A 25,845-nucleotide genomic window follows, 5' to 3' on the forward strand; every position below is an offset into this window, starting at 1 on the left:
CCCTTCCCCCTGAGCGCAGGCTGCTGTACACACAGAGGCTGGAATGGCCACAAGCTGCTTAGGTTCTGGCCTTAAGAACTGACTTCCTTAAGCCCCACTACAGGGTGTGGTCGTTCACCCCAGTACCTATTTCTTACATGGCTGCCATTGTATCCAGTGGCTCTCTTCTACCAAATGCCATGAAGATATAAAAACTGACTATATATTTGTATATGTGGGGGTCGTTTTAACTTGTTAGCTGGATTGTAATGTCTGTACTTGAGCTTGCACTTACGTTATGCCTTTTCCTGGGGTGGATGAATATCTATTCATCCTAACTAAATGTCAAATAAATAATCCCAGCAAGGTTGAGCTTAGCAGACTGGGGAGTTAGCAGGACTAGGGGTGAGGGATTAGCTACCGAGTGTGGGTTTCTGAAGGCAGCTGCAACACTGAGAAGCTCACACCAGGACGAGTGATCCCCAGAACCTCTGAATGGCTTGCTTCGCAAGGGGTCAGTCTCCTTTCTTGGGTAGTGGTTACTGTTTGTATAACCTTAGGGAGGCACCTTGCTGTCTTGTAAGTTTTAGGAGCTTCCTGGGCTTATGAAGTTCATTTACTTCCAGAGTCTTCAAAGACATTTGTAGAGCCATTTGGAAGACATGGCTATACAGTTTAGAAGTTCCTCTGTAAGACTAAGAGGCAAGATCTCTGCTTGCTAAGAGTTGTCCCTGAGTAGCTGTTGGCACTTTAGTCCTTGATGTATAAAAAGAAAAACTCCTATATGCATGGGAAGTGGTTGGAAATGGCCCTGTTCTCCACTGGGAAGTGTGTAAGCAAGAATATGGCTACCCCTTCAATGTCATCAGGGGGCTCCCTACCCACTCACCACTGTTCAGTCTTAACTACAGATACAGCACTGGCTCCAGAGAAGGTAACTGGAAAGGCCAATAAATTAGGTCATGTCTATCCACAGCTGTTTAATTACCTAGCCTCTGCCATCCAGGCAGATACCTTTAAACATTTATGAGTAACATATCCCCTCCAAGCTAGCTGTCTCTACCTTCAAAGCCACCTTCTCCAGGTTCTGCTGAGGTCCACTTCTAGCTCTCTGCACATCACCACCCCAGCATTCTTCTTACTTTCTAACATGTTGACATTTAACACGTTTTCTATGCTGCTGAGTTTTCTGAGGGGAGTCCTCTGGGATAATCCAATCCATGAATGTACTGTGTGTACGTGTGTGTGCATGTGTGGATGCATTTTTGTGGCGGTCAGAAGTCAACATCAGAAACTTTCACCAGTTGCTTTCCACCTTATGTTTTGCAGTGAGCCTGGAGCTTGTCCATTTAGCTAGACTGGCTGGCCAGGTTGCTTTGGGGGTTCCTGCCTCTATCCTCCAAGCACTGGGGTCACTGGGGATGCCATACCTGCCTGGCATTTGCCTGCGTTCTGGGAATTCAAACTCTGGCCTTGTTGCCTGCATGGAAAATGCTTTTCTAGCTGAACCATCTCCCTAGCCCATGTAAGTTTTTATTAAAACAATTTCCACATATCTAAAAACCAATTTGTAAGTATTATAAATACTACAATTTCCAAACAATGACCCTTCAAAATAGAGATGATTTTCATTTGTATTTCCTCTCTCTCTCTCTCTCTCTCTCTCTCTCTCTCTCTCTCTCTCTCTCTCTCGTGTTGTGTGTGTGTGTGTGTGTTTGTGTGTGTGTGTGTGTGTGTGTGTTATTGAAGGCCAGAGACTAACGAGGATGAGGAACTGTTTCTCAGGAGTCATTTGCTTGGTTTTGAGGCAGTCTCTTGCTGCTGGGATCTGAGTAGACTGTCTCTGCCTCCCCAGGACCAAGATTACAAGTGTGTGCCACTGTGTCTGGCTTTTAAAAGATGGGTTCTGGGGAGTCAAATTTGGTTCCTTGTGGGTGTAAGGCAAGCATGCTACTGACGGAGCCGTCCTCTGAATCCCGGGGATGGTTTTATGACACAGGGGGACCAGTGTCTTTTGTCTCCTGCTCACCTCAGCTCCACTTCTTTGGCGCTGCAGGCACCCACTGGTCACAGCCACTGGTCACAGTCCCCTCACATGAACACTGTGCCTCCATAAGTAGGTCAGGTCAGGAGGTGACCCGGAGCCTGGCTACTTCTTTACCTTGGATATTTTCTTCCTGGGAAGCAGGAGTTTGGGAGTGTAATTCAGGCAACCATTAGCATTACAACTTCACTTCCTTTCAGAGCTGACAAGTTTGACTAGCACCTCTATCTGGTTGTTACAGCAATTATCTTTGGAACCTGTCACAGATTCAGGGTTCAGGTTCCTCCTCTTAGTGCTTCAGTGCACCAAGGATAGGTTGGGGAGCTCTGTTCCTCTCTTTCACGACAGCATCACAGGATAGATTTGCATCGGAATTTAGCAGCACTGCAGCAAGCATTTACTCTGTTGGTAGGTCTATCTGAGCCCTTGCTGTGCTCCTACAAAATCGCCTCTAAAATCTTTCAACCTGGTGAGGATTTAAGTGCCATATAGTCAGCATTCAATATCCATGGGGGACTGGTGCCAGCACCTACCTACCATGGGGGATTGGTGCCAGCACCTACCTACCATGGGAGATTGGTGCCAGCACCTACCATCAGATGTCAAAATCCACAGATACTGAAGTCTCCTATTTATGTATATGAGTACACTGTAGCTGTCTTCAGACACACCAGAAGTGGGCATCAGGTCCCATTACAGATGGTTGTGAGCCACTATTTCATTGCTGGAAATTGAACTCAGGACCTCTGGAAGAGCAACCAGTGTGAAGGCCCCTATTTAAAATGATGTGGGGCTGGAGTGGTGGCTTAGTGGTTAAGAGCACTAATTGCTCTTCCAGTGGTGCTGAGTTCAATTCCCAGCAACCACATCTAATGGGATCAGCGACAGTGTGCCCGTATTCATAAAATAAATAAATAAATCCTTAAAAAAAACAAAAACAAAATGATGTACATATGCATTTACCTACAATATGTGGCCACTCTACCACTGTAAGTCCTCTTTTGATACTTATAATAATATTTAACTCAATTTAAATGCTATGAAAATTGTTATACTCTACTCTCTAGAGAATAATGACTAAAAAACATCTGAGTTTCATACATATTTAATGTATTTTTCAAATATTGTTAATTGATGGTTTTTGTATCCCTGGGTGTAGAACCCAGGAATGGTGAGGGCCAACCATACTCACTCCTATGTGGTAAATGATGAGGCAGTTATGTCTAGGAGCCCTGATGTCATTGAATACCGTGCTGGAGGAGATGAAGCCTGAGCTGAGTCTGGAGAGAGCTGAGGGCTGGGTAGAGGTGGAAAGGGTCCTGGACATACAATGTGTAATGTTGGCAAGACTAGGCTTTGTGGAAAACCACAGTGAGATGCAGCCAGAATTCACAGGCCAGACCACCAGGATACGAAGTAAGAGGCAAGCATGAGAGTTAGGAGGCAGAGGAGGATCATGGGAGGCCCCGGTGCCAGGCCAAACTCTGGGCTTGATAAAGCAGAAGGCGAAGGGGAGCCCGGACACAGTCAGAACAGCAGAGTAGTGAAGTCGGCCTTTCCTTGTGGGTAGTTAGCGCTGCGTCACGCCTGGATTAAGAAATTTTCTATATAAAAGTTTAATGCCTTCTAAAATTCCTGTGTCAGGAATTTATGTGTCAGTGCTGTAATGCTGGGAGGTGGAACCCTGTAGAGGTGACTGGGTCATAAGGGTTATGTTCATCTAAATAGACTGTCATCACTGCAGGGGCGAGAGAAGCGGAGTAGAAAAGCAAGTTTGGGGCATGGGAGCTCAGTGGGGAGAGTGCTTGAAGCCCTGGGTTCCATCCCATCCCAGCACTACAAAACCTGGGTATATTGGCAGAGAGAGAGAGAGAGAGAGAAAGAGAGAGAGAGAGAGAGAGAGAGAGAGAGAGAGAGAGAGAGAGAGAGAATAGCACACATAATGCTCATTATCAGAAGATAGATGTGTGAAACCCAGTAATTCAAGGTCATCCTTGGTAACACAGAAGTTGATGTCAGCCTGGGATACATGGTCCTTATCTCACACACGCTTCTTTGGTTTGCATGCTCTCTCATGCTCTTTTGCCCTCTACCATGGGATGACATGGCACAAGGGTCCCTGCTAGAAGCTGATGCCCTGCACTTGGACTTCCCACCCGCAAAAAGTATGAGAAATAAAGCATTCTGTTATAGCAACATAAAATGGATAGAAGTCTTGATTAGGAACTGAATGAAGAGGAGAGATTCAAGAAATATTAGAAGCTCAAATCGCAGGACTTGGTGTTTCACTGGCTAAGGAGGACAGAAAAAGATTATGCATTGTCTTAGGGTTTCCATTGCTGTGAAGAGACACCATGACCAAGGCAACTCATAAAGGCAAAAAATTTAATTAGGGCTGGCTTACAGGTTCAGAGGTTCAGTCCATGATCATCGTGGCGGGAAGCATAGCAGTGTGCAGGCAGACATGGTGCTGGAGGAGCTGAGATTTCCACATCTTGATCCGAAGGAACCTGTCTCCTGTAGGCAGCCAGGAGGCAGCTCTGCCTCCACATTAGGCAGAGCTTAGGCACAGGAGACTTCTAAGCCCATCCCCACTGTGACACACTTATTCCAACAAGGCCACACCTCCTGATAGTACCATTCCCTGTGGGCCGAGAATTCAAACACATGAGTCTATGGAAGCCAAACCTATTCAAACCACTACATGGGTAATCGAAGGTTTGGGGCTTTGACAGTTTTGGTGTCCAGCTCACTGTTTACATTGAATGTTTAGTCCAAATAGACTGCACACTTGAGTCTAAGAATGGCCAAGAGAACTGCATTCCAAAGGTTATCTCTCTGAAATATCACTTCTTGGCAGTTAAGATCCGGTCTCAGACCTGTGACTAGGCCTGGAGATGAGCGTAAGAGTGAACCCATATCCAGGCAGTGGAAGGAACCCATATCTGGCAAGGAAGCCTGGAACTGTTCCCCAGTTCCAGATGGCCTGGTGAAGGACTTGAGAGGAAGAAGTGGAAAGCAGACACCCAACAGTAGAGAAGGGACGGACGCTATCACAAGTACCAGCTGTGGTGAACAGCCTGTCAAACAGCGGGTGGCCAGCCAGGCGGAGGAAGACACGGGTCTCTTCATTTCCTCCCCTTTGTCTTTGGACTTCAGTCAGAAACTTATTCTCTCTAAGCAAACATAATTAAGACCAACTAATTGACAGAGCTCCCCTCCTTCCATATAAATCAAACCAAAATGCCCAGGACTCTTTATTCCAGCCCCTTGCCCTCCCTAATATGCAACAAGCTTCTGCTTGAGCAGCTTTCTCCCTCCCTTTCCAGATAGGATGGACAGAAGTGCAGTTCATTTCCACAGAGTGGGACACCTCCCCCCTTCCGTACACCCTGCTCCCTGGCATGGAGCACTGTATGGATGTCACTTTCGAAGCTCACACAGAGTCACTGAAGAGAGAGGCAAAGCGGTCAGTCTGTGTGGGCGCCAGCAGCAGACAGGAAAACTGCTATTCATCCGTGTGGCTCGAGACTTAGCTCAAACGTATTAAATGCACACGTGAGGGGTCAAAGCAACGCGTCGAAGAATGAGGTCCAGCAGACATGGTGAAGAGATGGCTACTTCAAGTTCTTAGCATGCGCGTTTGCTTAACTAAGCCCCAGTGTTTTATGGTCAGGATGAGCGGCATTTTTACTCCTATTAAAATATGAGGTCCTTGATAAATATTTTGAGGACCTATATTTATATAAGGTATGCAACCTAATATTGTTAATGCAAAATCCAGGGTCCAAGAAATGTATACTGTATTTGGAAGACAGACCATAAAATTTTAAGTAATTTTTCCCCCTCTTATTTATTTGTTAGTTTGTTTGTTTTCTTGTCTCTTCTGTAACCCAGGCTGTCCTAGAGCTCACTGCATATCCCAGGCTACTTGTAAAAGTCTGATGATGCTCTGCCCTTTGACAATGTATATACTACTGGACCGATGTGACTGGCAAGTAGGACAGACTGTGGTGATGTAGGGCCTGGGACACAGAGAGCCACAGATAGGAACTAGGTTTATAAGAAGAGGATCTGCAAAGCGGCTGGCCGTGCGGGCTCAGCTCCGGTGTGGATATATGGAATGTGGCTGGAGAAAATGATTACTAATTATGGCTCGTTGCTCTTACGCTGAATGGAATATCACACGTACCCAATTTTAGTTCATAGTTGGAATATGTAATCTTCAGCAAAACTATTCATGTTCCTATCAGAAACTGAAACCCTAAACGGAAGACTTCATGATTGTTCTGTGGGAACTGCTGGCTCCTCCTCTCCAGAGCCTCTGCTCTACCTGACTCTCTCGGCTTCCCTGCACTCCACCCACCTTCAGTAACTATTACTAAATGTTCAATAATCTTCAACCAGCTGACACATAAAGAATGAGATATGAGAGGATTGTTTCATTTTATGTTTCAACTCTGTAAATTTTAAATAGAAAAGAAATTTGATAACCTCTGACAAACTTCGCATATGTTAAAGGTTTTGTAGCATCTTCCTCCAGTTTCTGGCTTTCTGTTGAATCAGCTGCTCCGGAAAGCAATTTCACAGAATGCTGACGATTTCCTATGAGTGAGTGGTTGACAGGGCACAAGAAGAAAATTTGTCCCTGCTACTCCCCTACATTAGAAGTTTCCAGAAGGTTTCTTTTTCTTTTTTCTTTTTTTTTCGGAGCTGGGGACCGAACCCAGGGCCTTGAACTTGCTAGGCAAGCTCTACCACTGAGCTAAATCCCCAACCCCCTCCATGACCTTTCTGTTGAACCTTCTTTAGTACCTCATTAAGTAGCCAAGAAAATTTAAGAGTTTGGAGAAATCTTATGTATGGCCTAATAACTCGTGAAAATATTAATAGATAATGACACGTTTGGACAGCTTTTGGAAGCAGGGCTAGCAAAATAAAAACTATAGACATCCTGTCACAAACAAAGCAAAACAAATCCCAAACAAGCTCCCCTTTCTTTTCTTCCACTTCGTCTGCTCTCTGTGGGGATGGCAGCCCTTACCTACAGCCACTAAAGTACTTTCCAGTCACTGTGAATGAGCATCACGGCTGGCAACCACAGGCAGCTGCAGATGCTTTTCCTAACCGAGTTCAAACCCCAGTAAGACTGGTTCTGTCTTGAAAGAGCCATCTTTGTATTAGCAAGAGTGAATCCTACCTTCCTTTGTGACCCTAAATCAGGAGTCTCGGCTTTCTATTATGCACGGCAGGTTCCACCAATAGATACTAAATTTCTCGTGTCTTCATACCATCGTTACAAATATTAAAGCTCATTATGGTTGAAGCGGCTTTTCTCCCTAGTCAAAAAGACATTTTTAAAAACTTTAGCTAGGTGCCAGCACTGAGTCAGGTCATGGAACAAAGGAATTCATAAAAAGGGCATCGCAAGCAGAAAGAGAAACTTGGAAGGTAGCCCAGAGGGCATGACGAAGTCTTTAGAATGGTTGGCAAACAGGCTTTAAATGAGAGAGGAAGGGTAAACAAGTTCAGATAAGTAAAAGCGGGGCTGGGTACAAAGACTGGAGTCCCAGAGGTGAGGAGAAAAAGGAGACAGAAGTTATTTGATCAGTCCAAGAAACAAAGGGATTAGTGCCGGGCCCATGAGTGCCCCAGCACCTCGATGCAGCCTCCTCCCATCAGCTCAGACAGTTACTCCCACACTAGTCTGGGACAACAAGCTGGAAAGAGATGGCCATCTTGGTTGGTGAGAGTGTCTGATAGTATCGTCTGCAGACCTGGACCACACGAAGCCTTCCTTCACACTTAGCAGAGGAGCCTGAACAGGAAGAGGCAAAGAAACATAAAAAGTAAGCAGACCGGATGTGACATTCAGCACGGGTCTGTGACATGCTCCAGGGCTAGGGCGCGGATACTTGGACCCACCCACGAACTACTCAGCAAATATCCGGTGTTGCCAACCCCGCTGTGTGTTCTCTTGGTGCTTTACCTGGAACATCAAAGGACCAATATTATCAATGGCACTTGGATTAAAATAGCAAGCATAGGTCTTGAACAGAGGCGCCATCACAGAGACTCTTGAATAGACCGCTGAAGGAAGACTCGGACCCAAGAGCTCGCGAAATAATGTTCAACTCTTTGATAAGGCAATACCGAAGGACAGACAAACTCTGTCTTTGGGTTTATCTGATAAGCAAAAATTAAAAGAATGTAACAGCTGGTGGGCTAGAGGGGATTTAAGAGCACTTGCTGTTCTTGCAGAGGACTTCGGTTCCCAGTACCCATGTGGCCGCTCACAACCGTCCGTAGCTCCAGTTCAGAGAATCTGATCTCTGGTCTCTGTGGGTACTGAATACACAAGTGCACAGATATACATGCAAGCAAAATACCCACATGAATTAATTTTTAAAATGGGACAATGATAACTGAGAGGGGAAAAGGGCCCTTGCATGGGGACAGACTTGATACACTCTCTCTCCACAGTAATTTGATGATGTGTTTCATAAGCAACTAAAATAAGTCCCTTCTTTGGCTTGCCACATCTACTTCAAAGAAAGTTATTCTGAGAAAATCATGAGAAATGTGCACAAAACCAGTTTTAAACTATGATCATGTCGACATCATAGCTGTGAAAAATTAAAAAATGACTCATGTATCTGACTATAAAACAGATGTAGTGTAGAATATTGACACAGTTTAACAATGTTCTTAACTATAATGCTAAATGGAATCATAGATATACTGCAGTATTTACAGTGTGAGAACTTTTTTTAGCACAAAAGTAGCACATTAAGCAAGTAGGGAAACAATATAATCAGAAAAGCATCTTTTGTTTTACCTCCTGTGATCCTTTCAAAAGTTACTGAACTAAGATCAGCAGCGCTGCCATGACCTCTCTCCTTACTCTTACATAATAAAAGTCCTTTGACCACTTTAAAAGACACAGCACAGGTCCATGTCAATAAGATAATTAGAAAGTCCAGCTTAGCAAAATTTGGTTGTTTTCAGTGGACGAGCTAGTTCCTCTTAGTAGCCAACACCTGCTTTGTTCTGCTAAACCCAAGACAGATGGGGTCTGGGGATTATGAGTGGGTGTTGTTGTTGTTGTTGTTTGTTCATTTGGTTGGTTTTTTTACTTCAAGACTTTTTGGTAATTTCCAAGTTTTCTGGGTTGAGTTGAATTATATTTTCATAAAGTCAACTTAGAAAAACTTTATAATGGCAAAGCAGTTCATTTTGTTGGAAGGATCCTGCCCTAATTCCTGTGTGTTGCTTATAGCTGGGTGGGTTTCCCATAAGTGGTAGTTGTTTACGTTACAATGGGAAGTGAGGAGACAGCCTGGGCCCCTGTGCAGCCAGCCCTCAGGAACCTAAAGTTGACAGTGCTCTCTCTGGCACCAGTCAGTGAGGTGAGAGTCCCAGGTCTGGGGTTCAGGGTTTCTCCTCTGCTTCTCCTTGTTCGCACCCATTTCCATGACTGGTTTCCTTCTCACACCATCTGTCTCTGTCCCTTAAGTAGCATGGCCGTCTCTATGTGGTACAGCTCAATGCTGCTCCTTGTGTTTCTTTCAGCCTCTTGTCACTTTAGCTAGTTTTAACTGTCATGGTTTCAAGGCATGGTGTGGCATGCTTAAACTGACGTCGCTCACCAGAGTGGAGTGTATCAGCTGCACGGCGTTCTTGCTCCGGTTTAGCTCTTGAGTGAAGCACAACTTGCTAGTATGGTTCATTAAGTTCAGGAATGCCAAAAATTTGGGATCTGTAACCCACAGCATGACAGTAACCCACAGCATAGCAGTAACCCACAGCATAGCAGTAACCCACAGCACAGCAGTAACCCACAGCACAACAGTAACCCACAGCATAGCAGCCACCCCACTTCCGCACCCATATTTCCCACACACCTTGGACTGCCTATGGCAGCCATTAGTCTTAGGCAGATCCTCCTGACCGCACTAATTCTGTGGCTAGGCTATATTCTGTGATGTCGATAAAGAGAATAGATAGAACAATGATTTTTTTTTAAATTGCTATCATATTTTTATTATTTTGAGGGATGTTTGTGTATATGCCACGGCATGCGTGGAGGTCAGAGGAAAACTTGCAGGAGCCTGTTCTCTACTTTAACCATGTAAGTTCCAGGGATGGAACTCAAGTCCTACGTCTTGATGACGAGTGCCTTTAGCTGTTGAGCCGTCTCAGCAGCCGCAGAATGATTTGAAACAAACCAAAACAGAAGGTTGGGACAATCAGGTGGCTCAGATCTTTTCTTCTAGGCCAGATATTGCTTTATTCTAGAAGAAAGAGCAGGAGGAGGAGGAGAAGGAGGAGGAGGAAGAGGAGGAGGAGGAGGAGGAGGAAGAGGAGGAAGAGGAGGAGGAGGAGGAGGAAGAGGAGGAGGAGGAGGAGGAAGAGGAAGAGGAGGAGGAGGAAGAAGAGGAGGAGGAAGAGGAGGAGGAGGAGGAGGAAGAGGAAGAGGAGGAGGAGGAAGAGGAAGAGGAGGAGGAGGAGGAGGAGGAGGAGGAAGAGGAAAAGAAAAGAAGGAGAAGAGGAAGAGGAGGGAGAAGAGAAAGAAGGAAGGAAAAGAAAGAAAAGAAAAGAAAAGGAAGAGTGAACTAATTAAAAACTGAAGACATGTTGACACATTAGCCACACCCATTTGCAGGTGCCAAGTGAACATCTATTCTTTTTTTTTGGGGGGGGGCATATACCCAAAAGATGCTCCAACATATAACAAAGACACGTGCTCCACTATGTTCATAGCAGCCCCATTTACAATAGCCAGAAGCTGGAAAGAACCCAGATGCCCTTCAATAGAGGAATGGATACAGAAAATGTGGTACATCTACAAAATGGAATACCACTCAGCTATCAAAAACAACGATCTCATGAAATTCATAGGCAAACGGATGGAACTGGAAAATATCATCCTTAGTGAGGTAACCCAATCACAGAAAAACACACAAGGTATGCACTCATTGATAAGTGGATATTAGCCCAAATGCTCGAATCACCCTAGATGCACAGAACACATGAAACTCAAGACGGATGATCAAAATGTGAATGCTTCACTCCTTCCTCAAAAGGGGAACAAGAACACCCCTGGAAGGGAATAGAGAGGCAAAGATTAAAACAGAGTCAGAAGGAACACCCATTCAGAGCCTGCCCCACCTGTGTCCCATATATATACAGCCACCCAATTAGACAAGATGGATGAAGCAAAGAAGTGCAGGCTGACAGGAACTGGATGTAGATCTCTCCTGAGAGACACAGTCAGAATACAGCAAATACATAGGTGAATGCCATCAGCAAAGTACTGAACTAAGAATGGGACCCCGTTGAAGGAATCAGAGAAAGAACTGAAAGAACTGAAGGAACTCGAGACCCCACATGAACAACAATGCCAAGCAACCAGAGCTTCCAGGGACTAAGTCACCACCCAAAGACTATACATGGACTGATCCTGGGCTCCAACTGCATAGGTAGCAATGAATAGCCCAGCAAGGGCACCAGTGGAAGGGGAAGCCCCTGGTCCTGCCAAGGCTGGACTCCCAGCGAACAGGATTCTTTTTTTTTTTTTCTTTTTTTTTTTTTTATTAACTTGAGTATTTCTTATATACTTTTCGGGTGTTATTCCCTTTCCTGGTTTCCGGGCAAACATCCCCCTTCCCCCTCCCCTTCCTTATGGGTGTTCCCCTCCCCACCCTCCCCCCAACAGTCTAGTTCACTGGGGGTTCAGTCTTAGCAGGACCCAGGGCTTCCCCTTCCACTGGTGCTCCCCCCAGGATACTCATTGCTACCTATGAGGTCAGAGTCCAGGGTCAGTCCATGTATAGTCTTTAGGTAGTGGCTTAGTCCCCGAAGCTCTGGTTGCTTGGCATTGTTGTACATATGGGGTCTCGAGCCCCTTCAAGCTCTTCCAGTTCTTTCTCTGATTCCTTCAACGGGGTCCTATTCTCAGTTCAGTGGTTTGCTGCTGGCATTCGCCTATGTATTTGCTGTATTCTGGCTGTGTCTCTCAGGAGCGATCTACATCCGGCTCCTGTCGGTCTGCACCTCTTTGCTTCATCCATCTTGTCTAATTGGGTGGCTGTATATGTATGGGCCACATGTGGGGCAGGCTCTGAATGGGTGTGAACATCTATTCTTACTGTTGCTTCTCCTCGCTAAAATACGCTTGGCGTTGACTTTTTATTCTTAAGAAATGGGTTGGTTGCTTACACATTAAGAGAGATTATTCTGCACCTATTCACATCAAAGACATATTAGATTACAGTGCTCTGTACGCCACCAGGGTTACCGTGTCATTTGTACTATTCAACAGTGTCCACTCAACGCCTTTCTCCGAAGACCCTCTGAGACTCTATGAACACGTATTTAATACACCCTGAAGAAGGAGCCCAACGTCCATCTCTGAGATTCTGAAGGAATTTGTATACTAGCATCTAGCCAGGGGTTGTGGCACCTTCAGTCACAGCACTCACTGGGCAGGGTCCGGTAGATCTTCTGAGTTTAAGGCTAGCCTGGTCTACAAAGCCAGTTCTAGAACAGCCAGGGCTACATGGAGAAGTTCTGTCTCAATAAGTAAAAACAAAAGCAAAAACAAAAATAGATAACAGCATCCAAAAGCTAAAATCAAATCAAATAACCACAGTGATGTTACCAGGAAAAAAAGTCTTTTTAAAAAATATTAATATGAGGGTCTCTGTTTGGTGAGTCTGTGAGGTGCTCAGTGGGTGAATGCACCTGCTGCTGCTGAACCTAACAGCCTGAGCTCAATCTCTGGAACCCACACGGTAGAAGGGGAGAACCGACTCTAGGAAGTTGTCCTCTGACCTGCAAGAGCACACTGTGGCATGCATGCACCCCAACAGCTACATAGGCCTACCCCACACACTCAGGCTTTTATACACTTCCAAAGACAAGTTATGTAATTTACATGCACTTGTATTTCTAGCACTATTACTTCATTTTACTTCAAGTACAGATTTTATTTTAAGGTTAAAATAAGATTTTATTCCAGCACTGTTTCATGGAAAGATGATTTAGTTTTTTAAAAAAATTGTAACTATAACTAAAAAGAAACCTTAAAGTCTCATGGATAAAATAACAAGTGGAATAAATTATCAGCAAAGTGATAACTATAAGGATCACATCTTATCTTTAAAAAAGCTCAAAGCGGGGAACACATTCAAAGTTGCACTCTGGGTAGTTTCAGAGGATTCTCAATACCAGGTCCAACACCAGGTTCAAACCTTGTATGTCACTGGATTAAAAAAAAAATCTGTGTAACCACAACACAGATCTCTGTGAGGCTGCTTCTAGAGAGCACGTGAAAAAAGACAGCAATCATTTAAGTAAAACTTCCTTCAGAGCCTGAGCTCTTCCTGAAAATGTCCTGCACACTACTCCCAACCCATGAGCTCTAATGGCCCCACAAAGCTCTCTGCCAGTGACTCCTGCCATGGACTGTGACTGCATGACTTGCACTGTCCCTCATAGGAACCCAGAGAGCCATTTCTTCATGGCAGTGACACAGGCTGCTTTCTTCACAGTCCTAGAGGAGATGCTCAGTGGGACATCTTCTTCCTCCTGGCTTTTGTGCTTGATCTGTGTCTGAGGGCAGCTTGGGAAAAGGAGACATCACACATCTCATATGAGATGTTAAAAGTGAAGCTAATGCCAGGCAGGCTACAGACAGTGTCCTAACACCTTTAGGACTCACACAGTACAGAGCCGAAGTGGTCTGAATATGGTAACCGTGCGTCTTTATCACAAGATGAGAGGTGAACTCTGCCTAGACCCAGAATGAGTCTAGGAGAAGGCGGGCTTTTTGCTGGCTTGCGAAACTGCCTCTCTCTATCTTCTTTTTCTGGCAGGATGTGTCTAAGAATAAGCATTGCATTATATGTAGGAGCAAGGGAACATGGCTTTCCTTCTTGTTGCTGTAAAGGAAGGCGGGATGCTGTGGATGTGCACAGGTGGTTATAGCCTGTTACCTAACTGCAGACGTAGCAGTACAGGGGATGTGGTCAGAATTTAAGATGCAGTTGTCTTTGGAGAACAGCCACAGATAACAAATAATAAAGGAATCCAAGGGGTTGAGATCACGCACTGTACCTGAAAGTCCTTTATGTGCACCTCTGCATCCCTAGAATCCTAACACTCAGCTTATGAGTCTTAGTGGAGGCATCAGGGTAACTGTATAAAGGGAAGTAAGAGGGACGGCAGCTAACAACTTTAGTTCCTAATCCCTTGTATTCCTCTGCTGATTCGTCAATAACACTCATTCACGGCCTGCAGGCTGTGCGAGAGATCTGGCCCTTGGCTTGGGGAACTGACAGTCTATGAGGAGAGTTAGTCAACATGAAAAAGGTTTAGAGACTCTGCAGAGTGGTTTAATTCAGGACAAGCATCGAGTAGCTCAGGCCCCAGGGTTTCTATAGCAAGCTGGACATCATCTACCCACTTAACAAAGGAGGTTTGAAGTTAGTCAAAGGGTTACTTAGTTCATTCATCCTTTTACAACCTTGAGTGGCCTATCTTTCCGTTTTATTTCCCTCTAGCATTGGGATCTGTGGTTATCCAGGGGGTTAGCTTCAGGATACCCCCACACACACTTATATACCAAAATCAGAGACACTAAAGTCCCATATATAGAATGCCATGCTATTTGTATATATCCTGCAAAAATCCCTCCAGTTATCTTTAGATTACTGAGAATAACTAATACAATGCAAATGATATGTAAATATAAAATGTAAACGATATGCAAATATACAACCAAAATGACATGTAAATACCCATTGTGCTACCTTGCTCAGGGACTAAAGGCCAAATGACACCTGCACAGGGGAAGCCCAGCAGCATTGTTCTTACATCCTTACCTCCTGTTGGTTGAAGCCAAGGATAAGGGCACCATGGCTATAAAGGACTGGCTGTGTTATAGCACCTTCCTCCCTGGACTCCCATGGTGACGAGAGTGTCTATGTGGACCCAACGTGGCAGTTGTCACTTAGCATAAGCTTAATATTTCAGCTCCTTTTGGGGGAGCAAGGTGACATTACTGTGTATAAGTTCTCAGGGTATTGAGTTGCATTATGAAGAAATAACACAAAATTGTGCCTTTGTCTACCCTCAGGCCCTTGCCTATGGGAAACAGTGCTGTCTTTTAGTTGTTTCATTTTAATTGTGTGTTCGATCCAGAGAGAAACCCCAAAGAGAAAGGACAAGAAAATGAAAGGACAGTGGATACCAGAGAATGGTGTGAAGATTTGTCTAGAATACAAAGGCCCAAAGAAGACCCGGGGTTGAGATCTCAGATAGAGCTAAATGTGGATTAATTCAGCACATTCTCTCATGAAGGTTGCCCTCCCAGCCTTTGTAAATGTTTGCATAGAGTCACAGCAAGGAAACTGGCCATGCAGTATCCAGTTCAACATTTCACACATGAGGAATCAGCTTCAGAGAACAGAGCTGTTCCCACATTCATGTCCCCTCCTTTGTCCTCCACTTACCAAGAGCTTCCTGAGTCTGCCTGTGTCAGGCATCATCCAGAAAACCAAACAAAAAAAGGCCTGGATCTCATGGGCTGCATTTGTGAGGGCAGAAGAAGACACTAAATGAAGCAAATAAATGAAGATTGATGCAGTTTAAACACACACACACACACACACACACACACACACACACACACACCAAGAAACTTGAGAGACAGTGACTGCAGTAGGAGATGGAATGGTTAGTTTTAAAAAGCTAAGGAAGGGAAGCTAAGGAAGGGCTCTACAAGGTTGTGAAGTTTTACCAAAGGCAAAAATGAATGCCCGTGCGACAAAGTGGGGTGGGGGAGGGTGCAGACAGCTAGTGCAGTGCCCGATGGGAGCTAGCTTACCTCCCCAGAAGAAAGAAAAGAGGCCAAATGCAAAGAAGAAAGGAAGACTTTATGACTAAGAGTGTTCGAACTGGCAGAGGGCCAGTAACATACAGCTTCAAAGACTACAGGGTTCAAGTCTGTATGGTTGGCAGGGTAAGAAACTATGGAAAGATTTGACCGGAGGAATGGTCTGAAATAGCCACACGAGGAACTTTTCCTTGTTGCCCTGACAAAGTCCCTGCCAAAGGCACCTTAAGGAAGGACAGGTTTATCTTGGCTCACTGCTGGATGATGCGGTCTGTTGAAGCGGGAAGGGAGGGCATCATGGCAGCAGGAGTGTAAGTGAGGCAGCTGGTCTCATTGCATCCACAGTCATCGAGCAGAGAGAGATGGATACTGATCCCCCCCCCACCTGCCCCTTTCTCCTTGTCATTCATGGACCCATCCCACCCATGAGATGGCTCAGTTGATGAAATGTTTGCTGTCAAAGCAGAAAATAGGGTGAGATCCCCAGTACCTGGGTAAAAAGTCAGGTATGGCCACTTACCTCTATAAACCCAGCACTGAGGAAGTAGAGACAGGAGGCTCCCCGGAGTTCACTGGCCAGTCAGACTAGCTGAATAGGTGAGATCAAGATTCATCGAGAAAGCCTTTCTCAATAAATAAGATAGAGGGCGAAGACACCAGCTATTCACCCCCATCCTCCTATGCTGTAGGCACTTCGTATGCCCAGCATAGATCTGTATACACCAACTTACTTCGTTCTCACAGAACCTCAGGAAATATCATCCATCTCATCCTCATTTTATAGATGGAAAAACGTAAGCACAGAGATTGAATTGTTGGGGTCCAGGAGTCACCACACACCCACTCAGACTCTGGGTCTCAGTTAAACAGGGCTGAGTATTGAACTCACGCCCCAAGATTGTTCAACCAGGGCAGTAGCTTAGACTCGGGAGCTGAAAGTCATGACTATAAATGCTGTCCGGGGTTAGTTTATGTAAAGAAAAAGCCATAATGAGCTCATAAGATACAGAGGCGGGGGCGGGGGGATGTGCTGAGTGTGGGCCACCTTTTTCCGAGTTTCTTCCATAGTTTAGATAGAACAGTTCAAGCTGACCTCTATCTTGCTTGACTGTGGATGAAGACTATGGTTGGGGAGTTTCCAAGAAGAAGCAAAAGAAGCCTCAGTACATCACAGGGTATGTGGGCAGTTTGACCCTGCTCTGAGTGAATCTGTTTTTCTGTGTTGGTGACTGGCAGGCATGGAACAAAATGGTTACAGTTGATAAAGGTTGGCTCGGTGTTCAATCCAATTAGTATGAATCTCCTCTGGCAGTTGGTGATGGCTCTCACCTGGTTCTCTCCATATGCACTCTCCTTCTCAAAAGACATCAGCTGAAGTTGTTTGTTTGTTTGTTCATTGTTTATTTGTTTACACTGAGGTCCCCATGCCGCAAAAGGGAGAAGACAGAAGTTGCGAGATCTTTTTTGAGGCCTGGCCTTAGAAGTCTCCAGTTTTACATCTGCCATATTCTGTTGGTCTAAATAAGCACTGGGCCTGCTCAGAGGCCAGAGGGCTGTGGCAGAGCCCCCAGCTCTTGATAGGAAGAGTGAAAGAGTCACAGTAAAACATATATTTCCACTTTCCAGGCAGGAGTGGAATATAGAGGCAAACAGTCCTACAAATGAAGAAAAAAAAAGTCAAGAAAGTTAAATATTTGACCCTGGTCATCCATGTAGAACTGACCCAGGCCCTGTGGTCTTTCTACTATCTAAAAAGTCTAGCCAGGTGCGGGGGCACAGGCCTTTAATCCCAGCACTGGGAACCAGAGGAGGTTGGATCTCTGTGAGTCCAGGGCCAGTCTGTTCTATATAGTGAGTTCCAGGACAGCCAAAGTTATGTAGAGAGACTGTCTTAAAGGAAGCAAAGAAGCAAGGAGGAAAGCAGGGAAGGAAGGAAGGGAAGGAGGAAGGAAGGAGGGAGGGAGGAGGGGAGGGAGGAGGAGGGGAGGGAGGGAGGGAGGGAGGAGGAGGAGGGAGGAGGGAGGGAGGGAGGGAGGGGAGGGAGGGGAGGAGGAGGAGGAGGAGGAGGAAGAAGGAAAGAAGCAAGAAGGCAAGGAAGGAAGCAAGGAAAATGACTAGGAAGGGTCAACATGATAGTCACCGTTCAAGGATGCAAACTACAGAAAAACTAAAATTAACTCAGGAAGAGGAACCTTAGGAGATGTGGCATGGTTAGGAGTGCCAGCATGGAGTCATAAGCAGCAGGGGCAGCGTGAAGCAAAGACACTTGGGTTTGGAACTAAGGGTTGGGCCAGCAAGAAAAGACCTGATCTAATGTTGTCTGGTTGATCACCCTGAGGGTGAAACAAATTAGAAGTGTAGACAGCAGTCCCCTGTGATATGTTGAGTCAGGCAGGGCTAATTAAGCAGACAAGCCGTGTCCTAGTAATTTACCTCGATGTGTGTCATTTCTAACCCTGGGGTTCTTCTGATTGGCTTAAGTGGACGGTTCGCCCTGATTGGTAGCCTGGGCATATGACAAAGCAGAGCAGGACCTGAGTCTCCTGTGGGCTGCTCAGGAACTCCACTGAGTTCTGCTCACAAGGGCTCCACGAGAACAACCAGCTGAGGTAGACGTTTCCGTCCTGTTTAGAGTGCCCCGAGCCCTCCCCTTTATGTTCAGGGTTTCTTCTTACCTGTTCTCGGTGTGTTACTTGGTATTGTATGTTTGAGGTAAATGCATAACTTCAGACCACGTTGACTGAGTGGATGCTGTGTTCTTTTCAGTCAGCTGCCATGGTGTGCAAATTACACTTCACCGCCTACAAACTCTTCCCTCGTCAAGACTGGGGAGGCTAGCTCCAGGTCCTCAGCAAGTTTAGCCTTTCAGGCCAGGCTTAGTTTCTTTACTTCCACTGCCTTTGTTCCAAATGCCAGAGCTAATTTCCCTTTTGTCACAGTGAGCACAGTGCCATCTTTGACAACCTGACCTTTGAACTTCCTGGCTCCTGACCATGCCTGTTCAGCCAGCTGTCCTGTTGCCAGCCCCAATCACCCTCGCATACGTGTGCTTCATTTAAATGTCTCTGCATTGTTCTGAATCACGGCATTACTGCAGACGTAGATATCACTGCTTCCTGAATTTTATTTCTTATCGTCTTCAGGAAACAAGTAGAGTTTTATCATAAATATGAAGTATACCTGCTTCAGCCCTGGCTAGAATTGTAGTTTTATGACCCAGCACCCAAAGTTTAATCAAAATAAAAGTCAAAACTCTATTTTAAATAACTTAGAACACATAAGAAAAATCAGGACTTTTTAAAATGTCTGATTCCAAATAAAAGGTCTTAAATCATAAAATCATAGAAAAGTATCCAACTGCCAAAGCACAGAGTGTAATCACGTCATTGCTTAGAAATGGGGCACATACTAATTGAATAGGAAACAAAAAATGTCAAAGCAAAATTTAATTACTGACAATTATAAATGAGGAATCTTTAAAACATTACACAAGGAAAATAAGAATAGTTGAAATAATTATCTGTAGTTTTCTAAGGAAGTCTTGTACCTTGTAGCTTAATTAGTGACCTTTGAAAGACATTTTGGTTTTATGTATAAAGAATCACAAAAATGCTTTGACTCTTTAACCTAATCATTCTATTTCTGTCTGAGACGCTGGAAAGGTAGAGACTGTATGTTAATTACGTCGGTGTTTACTAGAGGAAGGCTCAGTGGCTTGTCTCAAGGGGATGGAAAATATATTATCTTGAATATTTAGTCATTTCTCTGAAAATAAGCAATGTTACAAGTGGTGTGTGTGTGTGTGTGTGTGTGTGTGTGTGTGTGTGTCTAAGCACATGTGGAAGTCAGAAAATAATTTGTGAGAATGTTTTTCACCTTCTCTAGCATGTGGGTTATGGGAACTGAACTCCAGTTATTAGATTTGGTGACAAGTGCTTTTTCCTGTTGAGCTATCTCATAAAATGTTGTTTTAGTGTTAAATATGCTTGATCTCTACAAATTGCATCGTCTATATCTTATACCAGTAAGAAATCTAAGGGTCTTCCTTGACATGTACTTTTAACCCCAAAATCATTCCATCTCTCTAAAAATTCTATTTTTCTTCAGCTCCACCATTACCAACCTGGTTGAAATACATAGCTTTTTCTTCTTTACTCTATAGGTGCTCTGACTGGTTTTTAGTCCCATGCTGGAATCTAGTCTCTGCCTGTAGCTAATGCAAATCGAATGTCACACACCACACCGCACATGAGCGCGCGCGCGTGCGCACGCGCACACACACACACACACACACACACACACACACACACACACACACCATTGCTTCAAATGCCTACCACTTTACCTGACCCCAAATGCTACACAAAACTGTAGCTGGTTCTCTAGACTCTCCTCTCATTGCCATACTCTACCTAGGCAGTCATCTACAGATGACATCTACCTTCTGCCTAGGATGCTGTCTTCTGCCTAGGACACTGCCTACAGTTGACACTCCTCTGCCTAGGATGCTCCCTACAAGAACCTTACCTCATCCTCCTTACCACTCTATCATCTCAGGGAATCTTCTTCATTGCTTCCCTAGAGCATGTCCTCTTTTCACACTCTCTTGTGACCTCTTTCCTTTTTTCTTATTTATGACTCAGACATACATAAACGTCCCCAACCCCAGAGGAATTTAAATTCCAGGAGAACGGGGACTTGACTTGTTCACGGTTCTTTCCTGAGCGTTCAAGTGTGTATTAAACGCCTAAGTTGCACACACCACTGTTGCTTAGCTAAACTGTGTCTCTGGGATTCTTGTGGCTTTCTCCTGTCAGACTTCAGTCTCCTGAGGAGACTGCCTACTGTGGTAGTCCAGTGTTGACACAGAAGGAGGCCATCTCCCAGTGTATATCTGATAGATTTACCATAACTATGTAAAAACACAGAGAAAAGCCACGACAGCAGCAAAAACTGTTAGAATTATAAAAATGTAACTTCTCTCCAAATGATAGAGTAATAAAAATTCACAATTAAACATAAAGGAATCACTCGTTTAATTCATCGTAATTATAGATTACATTTAACAAAAGGGCTAACTGTTGACATAGTTATAATTATTCTACTGTAAAAAATTAGATGTTTCTATTTTCCTCTAGTGTATCCAAATGGCTGTCATTTTCACATAGCTGTAATCATAGATTAAATTCTATGTTTTGTTTCGTGCTGTATTTATTTTCCTGAGATTCTACATTTGCCTACATAATTATAGTTAGCAACTACATGGTATTCATTTACATCAGTGTACTTGAGTGGAATAGAATTCAGAGTGTATATGTATTCACAGAGAAATATAGATTAGGAACTTCACTGGCCACAATATGGTGATAGTCATGGCATACTTGACATGGGACTGGCTGTGATTATATTCTTTACAAGAGCATTCACATTGCACCATGCCTATACGGAGAAAAATCCCTCTATCTAGGTTTATGCAGGGAACCCTAAGTCATGTAGCTTCTGAAATAAGACAGATATGCTTGGCGTGGAGTGGGGCGCTGGGTTTGGGGAAAACAACAATTAGAGATGGCTCTGAGAAAATGGAACTGACAGACTTATGAGGGACATTTAAGTGGAATGCCGATATTGGTTAGAAGCAGATCCTGGGGGTGTCTTTATTCTGTTAGTGCCAGAGACGGCAGTAGAGTCAGGACTGACTGAACAGTAACAGGAAGTGACAATAGTAAAAAAAAGACACCACTGCAAATCTGTAGGCTGAACATAATGACGCTGCTGCCTAATGCTTTTCAAAATGCAAGTCTGGGCAGGATGACCCCTGGCTTCTCTAATACTTTTTATAAAACAGCAGTATCGTAGCCCCAAGCAGGAGCGAGTTACAGCCCTCTTGGTTCATTGGTTTTAACTCTGAAGTGGCCAGTTGGCCATCATCTTGCTTGCCATCTTCTTAGCAATACAAAACCCCAACACTAGAGCCAGGCACAGTGGCTCAAGTCTATGATCCTAGCACTTAAAAACAGAAGCAAAATGTTTGCTGTGAGTTCAAAGCTCCATAGCAAGACCTCATCCCAAAACAAGACATAACACAACGTGCACAGAGAGAGACACACACAACACACACACAACACACAACACACACAACACACACACACAACACACAACATACACACAACACACACACAACACACACACAACACACAACACACACACAACACACAACACACAACACACACAATACACATACAACACACAACACACACACACACACACACACACATGCACGCACATTCATCCCAACCACCCTAACACCTCTGCTTTGCAGAGGACCTTGGACAAAGGGTTACAGTTAGCGAACTTGAAATAATTCCCAAACACTAGAAATCCCCAAGTTTGGAAACTAACAAGTCCAACATTTTCGTCAGTGCTAAACCACCTACTTTCAAGACTGGCTGTGCTCACACAGGGCACCTCCCTTTGTGTTAAGCACCTATTACTTTCAGAGTGTTCTTGAGAGACAGTTAACCTTGGAGAGGAATTAGTTAAGGACTTAAAACAACTGTTCTTTGGAAAGACAGATAAGTAAGGGAAAGCAGGGGGAAAGAAGCCATGTTAGGATTTCGGGTATAGAATCTCAAAAGTATAACCAGGTGCAGACATTTGCTTTCCGGATGGTACTTTCATCCATCTCCAAGTTGACCGTCCTCAACGCCCTGATCGCTAACACCGTTCTCATTCATGGTCTCTTGTGTCTTTGCGTTAAACAAGTTTCATCATCTAAAACCATGGACTATGGTAACAATCCACACGTTAGCTTTAGCCGCTGACCACTAAACGGAGGAGTACGGGTCCCATCTGTTACATTCCCCACAGCCTACACGGGACCTCAATAAGCATTTAGTTGATTAATGTTGCCCAATAAACACTTATGTATTAATGAATAAGCGAGTGAGTAATCAGAACCAGAATATTCCGGTTTCTACCTGTCATTAGGACATCTATCATTTAGTTGCTTTATTAGACCAAGTCTTCACTCATTGCTCAACCGGGTTTCTTGTCATTGACTCTGTGGTTATTTTAACAACCAGCAGAAACCTTTTAGGTTGTCATGATATTCAGAAGACTACACCATATACAGAAGAACGTGTGGAAATATGTACACCATGATCAAAAAGGGTTCCAACTGTGATGACTTCTCCTCAGGTTGTTCACCTAGACCGCCTCTCTAGTATGCCAAGCTTAGCTCATTACGTGAGTCTGCTCCAATTAGGGGTGGATTTGAGTGGCACATTGATATTTTTGTTTTATTTCAGCAAACTTCAAAAGACAAAGAGGGATATCAGGTGGCTTCAAGGAGCAACTGGTGAATGGTTTGAAGAAATTCAAAGAAAGAAGTTTTGCAATGAAACAGATGTTAACCAGATGTTAAAACCACCACTTACATATAGGCTACAGAAGGGGATGGCAAAAAATGGTGAGAAAGAAGATAAATTTTGCTTTAAATTATCTTATCCTTGCTTTGTGGTATATCATCATAGACAATGGATCCATGCATCTGCAATTTAACCAATTTATGGCTAAGGACTGTTATAAGGGTCTAACATTTGATATGATGGCATATACTGTCCAAAGTTTAGGTGAATGACAAGATGCCTGATTCAGCTCTCTGTGATTATGGTCAAATTATTTCTTGATAAACTTCAATATGGTTGCCTCTGAGGATTCAATAAAATTATGTATGTTAAGAATTAGCCTAAGGGCCAAGGACACCACTCTGCAGGTAAAACATTTACTGCACATAGTGTAAGGATCTAATTTCAAATCCCCAGAACCAATATATATATTATATTAAACGATGTCTATAATCTCAGTTCTCCTGTGGGAAAAGAGGGAACAGGGACAGGAGAAGCCTCAGGAACCTCTGAACTGACTAACCTGTCACACAATATAGCAGCAAAATACCAAGAGAGGGTAGAAGGGCAAAGACTTATCAATTAAGGTTCCCCCTGACCTCCACAACCAATACATGAAAAACTTCAAATAAAAAGAATTAACATGAGATGGTTGCGATGGCCTCTGCCTTTAATCCCAGCACTCAAGAGGTCGAGGCAAGAGGATTGTCACAACTTTCAGGCCCCTCTGAGCTACAGAATGAGGCCTTGTCCAGCCCTACCCCACCCAACCCCCCTAAAAAGAAAGAAAGGTAGAGAATTAACCAGGATCATAGTAAGCAGTTACCTCAATGGGAAGATGATGAAGAGGAAGAGGCCGAAGAAGAGAAGGCTGTGGGTTTCATAGCTGAAAGAAGAAAGCTGACACCACCCTGGAATCTCAGTAGTCTCCAGAGTAGGCTGTAGTGAGAGCCTGCGGTAGTTAGTTAGTGAGAGCCTGCCGTAGTTAGTTAGTGAGAGCCTGCTGTAGTTAGTTAGTGAGAGCCTGCTGTAGTTAGTTAGTGAGAGCCTGCGGTAGTTAGTGAGAGCCTGCTGTAGTTAGTTAGTGAGAGAGCCTGCCGTTTGTTAGTTAGTGAGCCTGCCGTTGTTGGTGAGTGAGGCCTGCTGTGGTTAGTTAGTTGGAGCCTGCAGTAGTTGGTTAGTGAGAGCCTCATGGTAGTTAGTTAGTTAGTGAGAGCCTGCTGTAGCTAGTTAGTGAGAGCCTGCTGTAGTTAGTTGGTGAGAGGCCTGCTGTAGTTAGTTAGTGAGAGCCTGCAGTAAAGTTAGTTAGTGAGAGTCTACGGTAGTTAGTTAGTGAGAGCCTGCGGTAGTTAGTTAGTGAGAGCCTGCGGTAGTTAGTTAGTTAGTGAGAGCCTGCTGTAGTTAGTTAGTGAGAGCCTGCTGTAGTTAGTTAGTGAGAGCCTGCTGTAGTTAGTTAGTGAGAGCCTGCAGTAGTTAGTTAGTGAGAGTCTGCGGTAGTTAGTTAGTGAGAGCCTGCTGTAGTTAGTTAGTGAGAGTCTGCGGTAGTTAGTTAGTGAGAGCCTGCGGTAGTTAGTTAGTGAGAGTCGGTAGTTAGTTAGTGAGAGCTGGTAGTTAGTTAGTGAGAGCCTGCTGTAGTTAGTTAGTGAGAGCCTGCGGTAGTTAGTTAGTGAGAGTCTGCTGCAGCTAGTTAGTGAGAGCCTGCGGTAGTTAGTTAGTGAGAGCCTGCTGTAGTTAGTTAGTGAGAGCCTGCAATAGTGAGTGTCATTGTCAGCCTGTTACTTGACTTCACCCAATTTGAATGAGGGTCATGAAACCTGTTCCCACAGGATAACTGTGGGTGTGGCAAACATTCAGAAACAGTAAGCTCTAAATTAACCCCTGTTACTGAACTAGTCTTGTGGACTACTTTTGCATTTGCTGACATTAGTAACATCCTGAAACACACAACAATATTTCTGAATGTATAGATGGATGATAAAATCTCCAACTCTCATAACGAACCAATCAATCTAAAAGAACAAATCGGATTTTAGTTGTACTATAGGTGTGTGGTAGTGTTCTGTGGTTAATCCCAGGCCTAACCCAAAATTCACATTTTTTAGGTTGAGCACGTGTATGCCATGGTGGCTTTGCCTTATCTTAAACTACAATATTTATAATTATTCACAAATTCACAATATTACTCACAAAAGGATTATGGCATTGTGGTCTTATATGTTGATGGGCCTTCAATTTAAAATTGCAAGCTCTTATATAAAGTTATATATTATATAAATGTTAGATAAATATATCATATATACATATTACATGCATACATGTAGAAGTCATATATACACACATATATATTATATATATATGTATACACACACACACACACACACTCATATATACATCACCTACCACACCAGAATAGATTTTGGAAATAAAATAAGAAGCACTCTCAATGGTTTTATTTCCCTTTTATTTACTTTCTTTGGGGGAAAAAAAAGTTACATGAAAACTCTCCAAAGTTTCAA

The 25,845-nt window shown here is 44.0% G+C and overlaps 1 protein-coding gene across 1 annotated transcript in view; it reads left to right on the forward strand.

Annotated features, from left to right (window-relative positions):
- The window catches only part of Exph5 (exophilin 5), a 75,768-nt gene that overhangs the window by 13,962 nt on the left and 35,961 nt on the right, over positions 1–25,845 (forward strand). The window contains exon 2 of the mRNA XM_032909794.1: positions 23,231–23,391. Coding sequence (XP_032765685.1) covers positions 23,231–23,391 — 161 coding nt within the window. The remainder of the gene's footprint in view (positions 1–23,230; positions 23,392–25,845) is intronic.

The sequence above is a fragment of the Rattus rattus genome, chromosome 8, assembly GCF_011064425.1.
Source record: "Rattus rattus isolate New Zealand chromosome 8, Rrattus_CSIRO_v1, whole genome shotgun sequence".
NCBI lineage: Eukaryota > Metazoa > Chordata > Mammalia > Rodentia > Muridae > Rattus > Rattus rattus.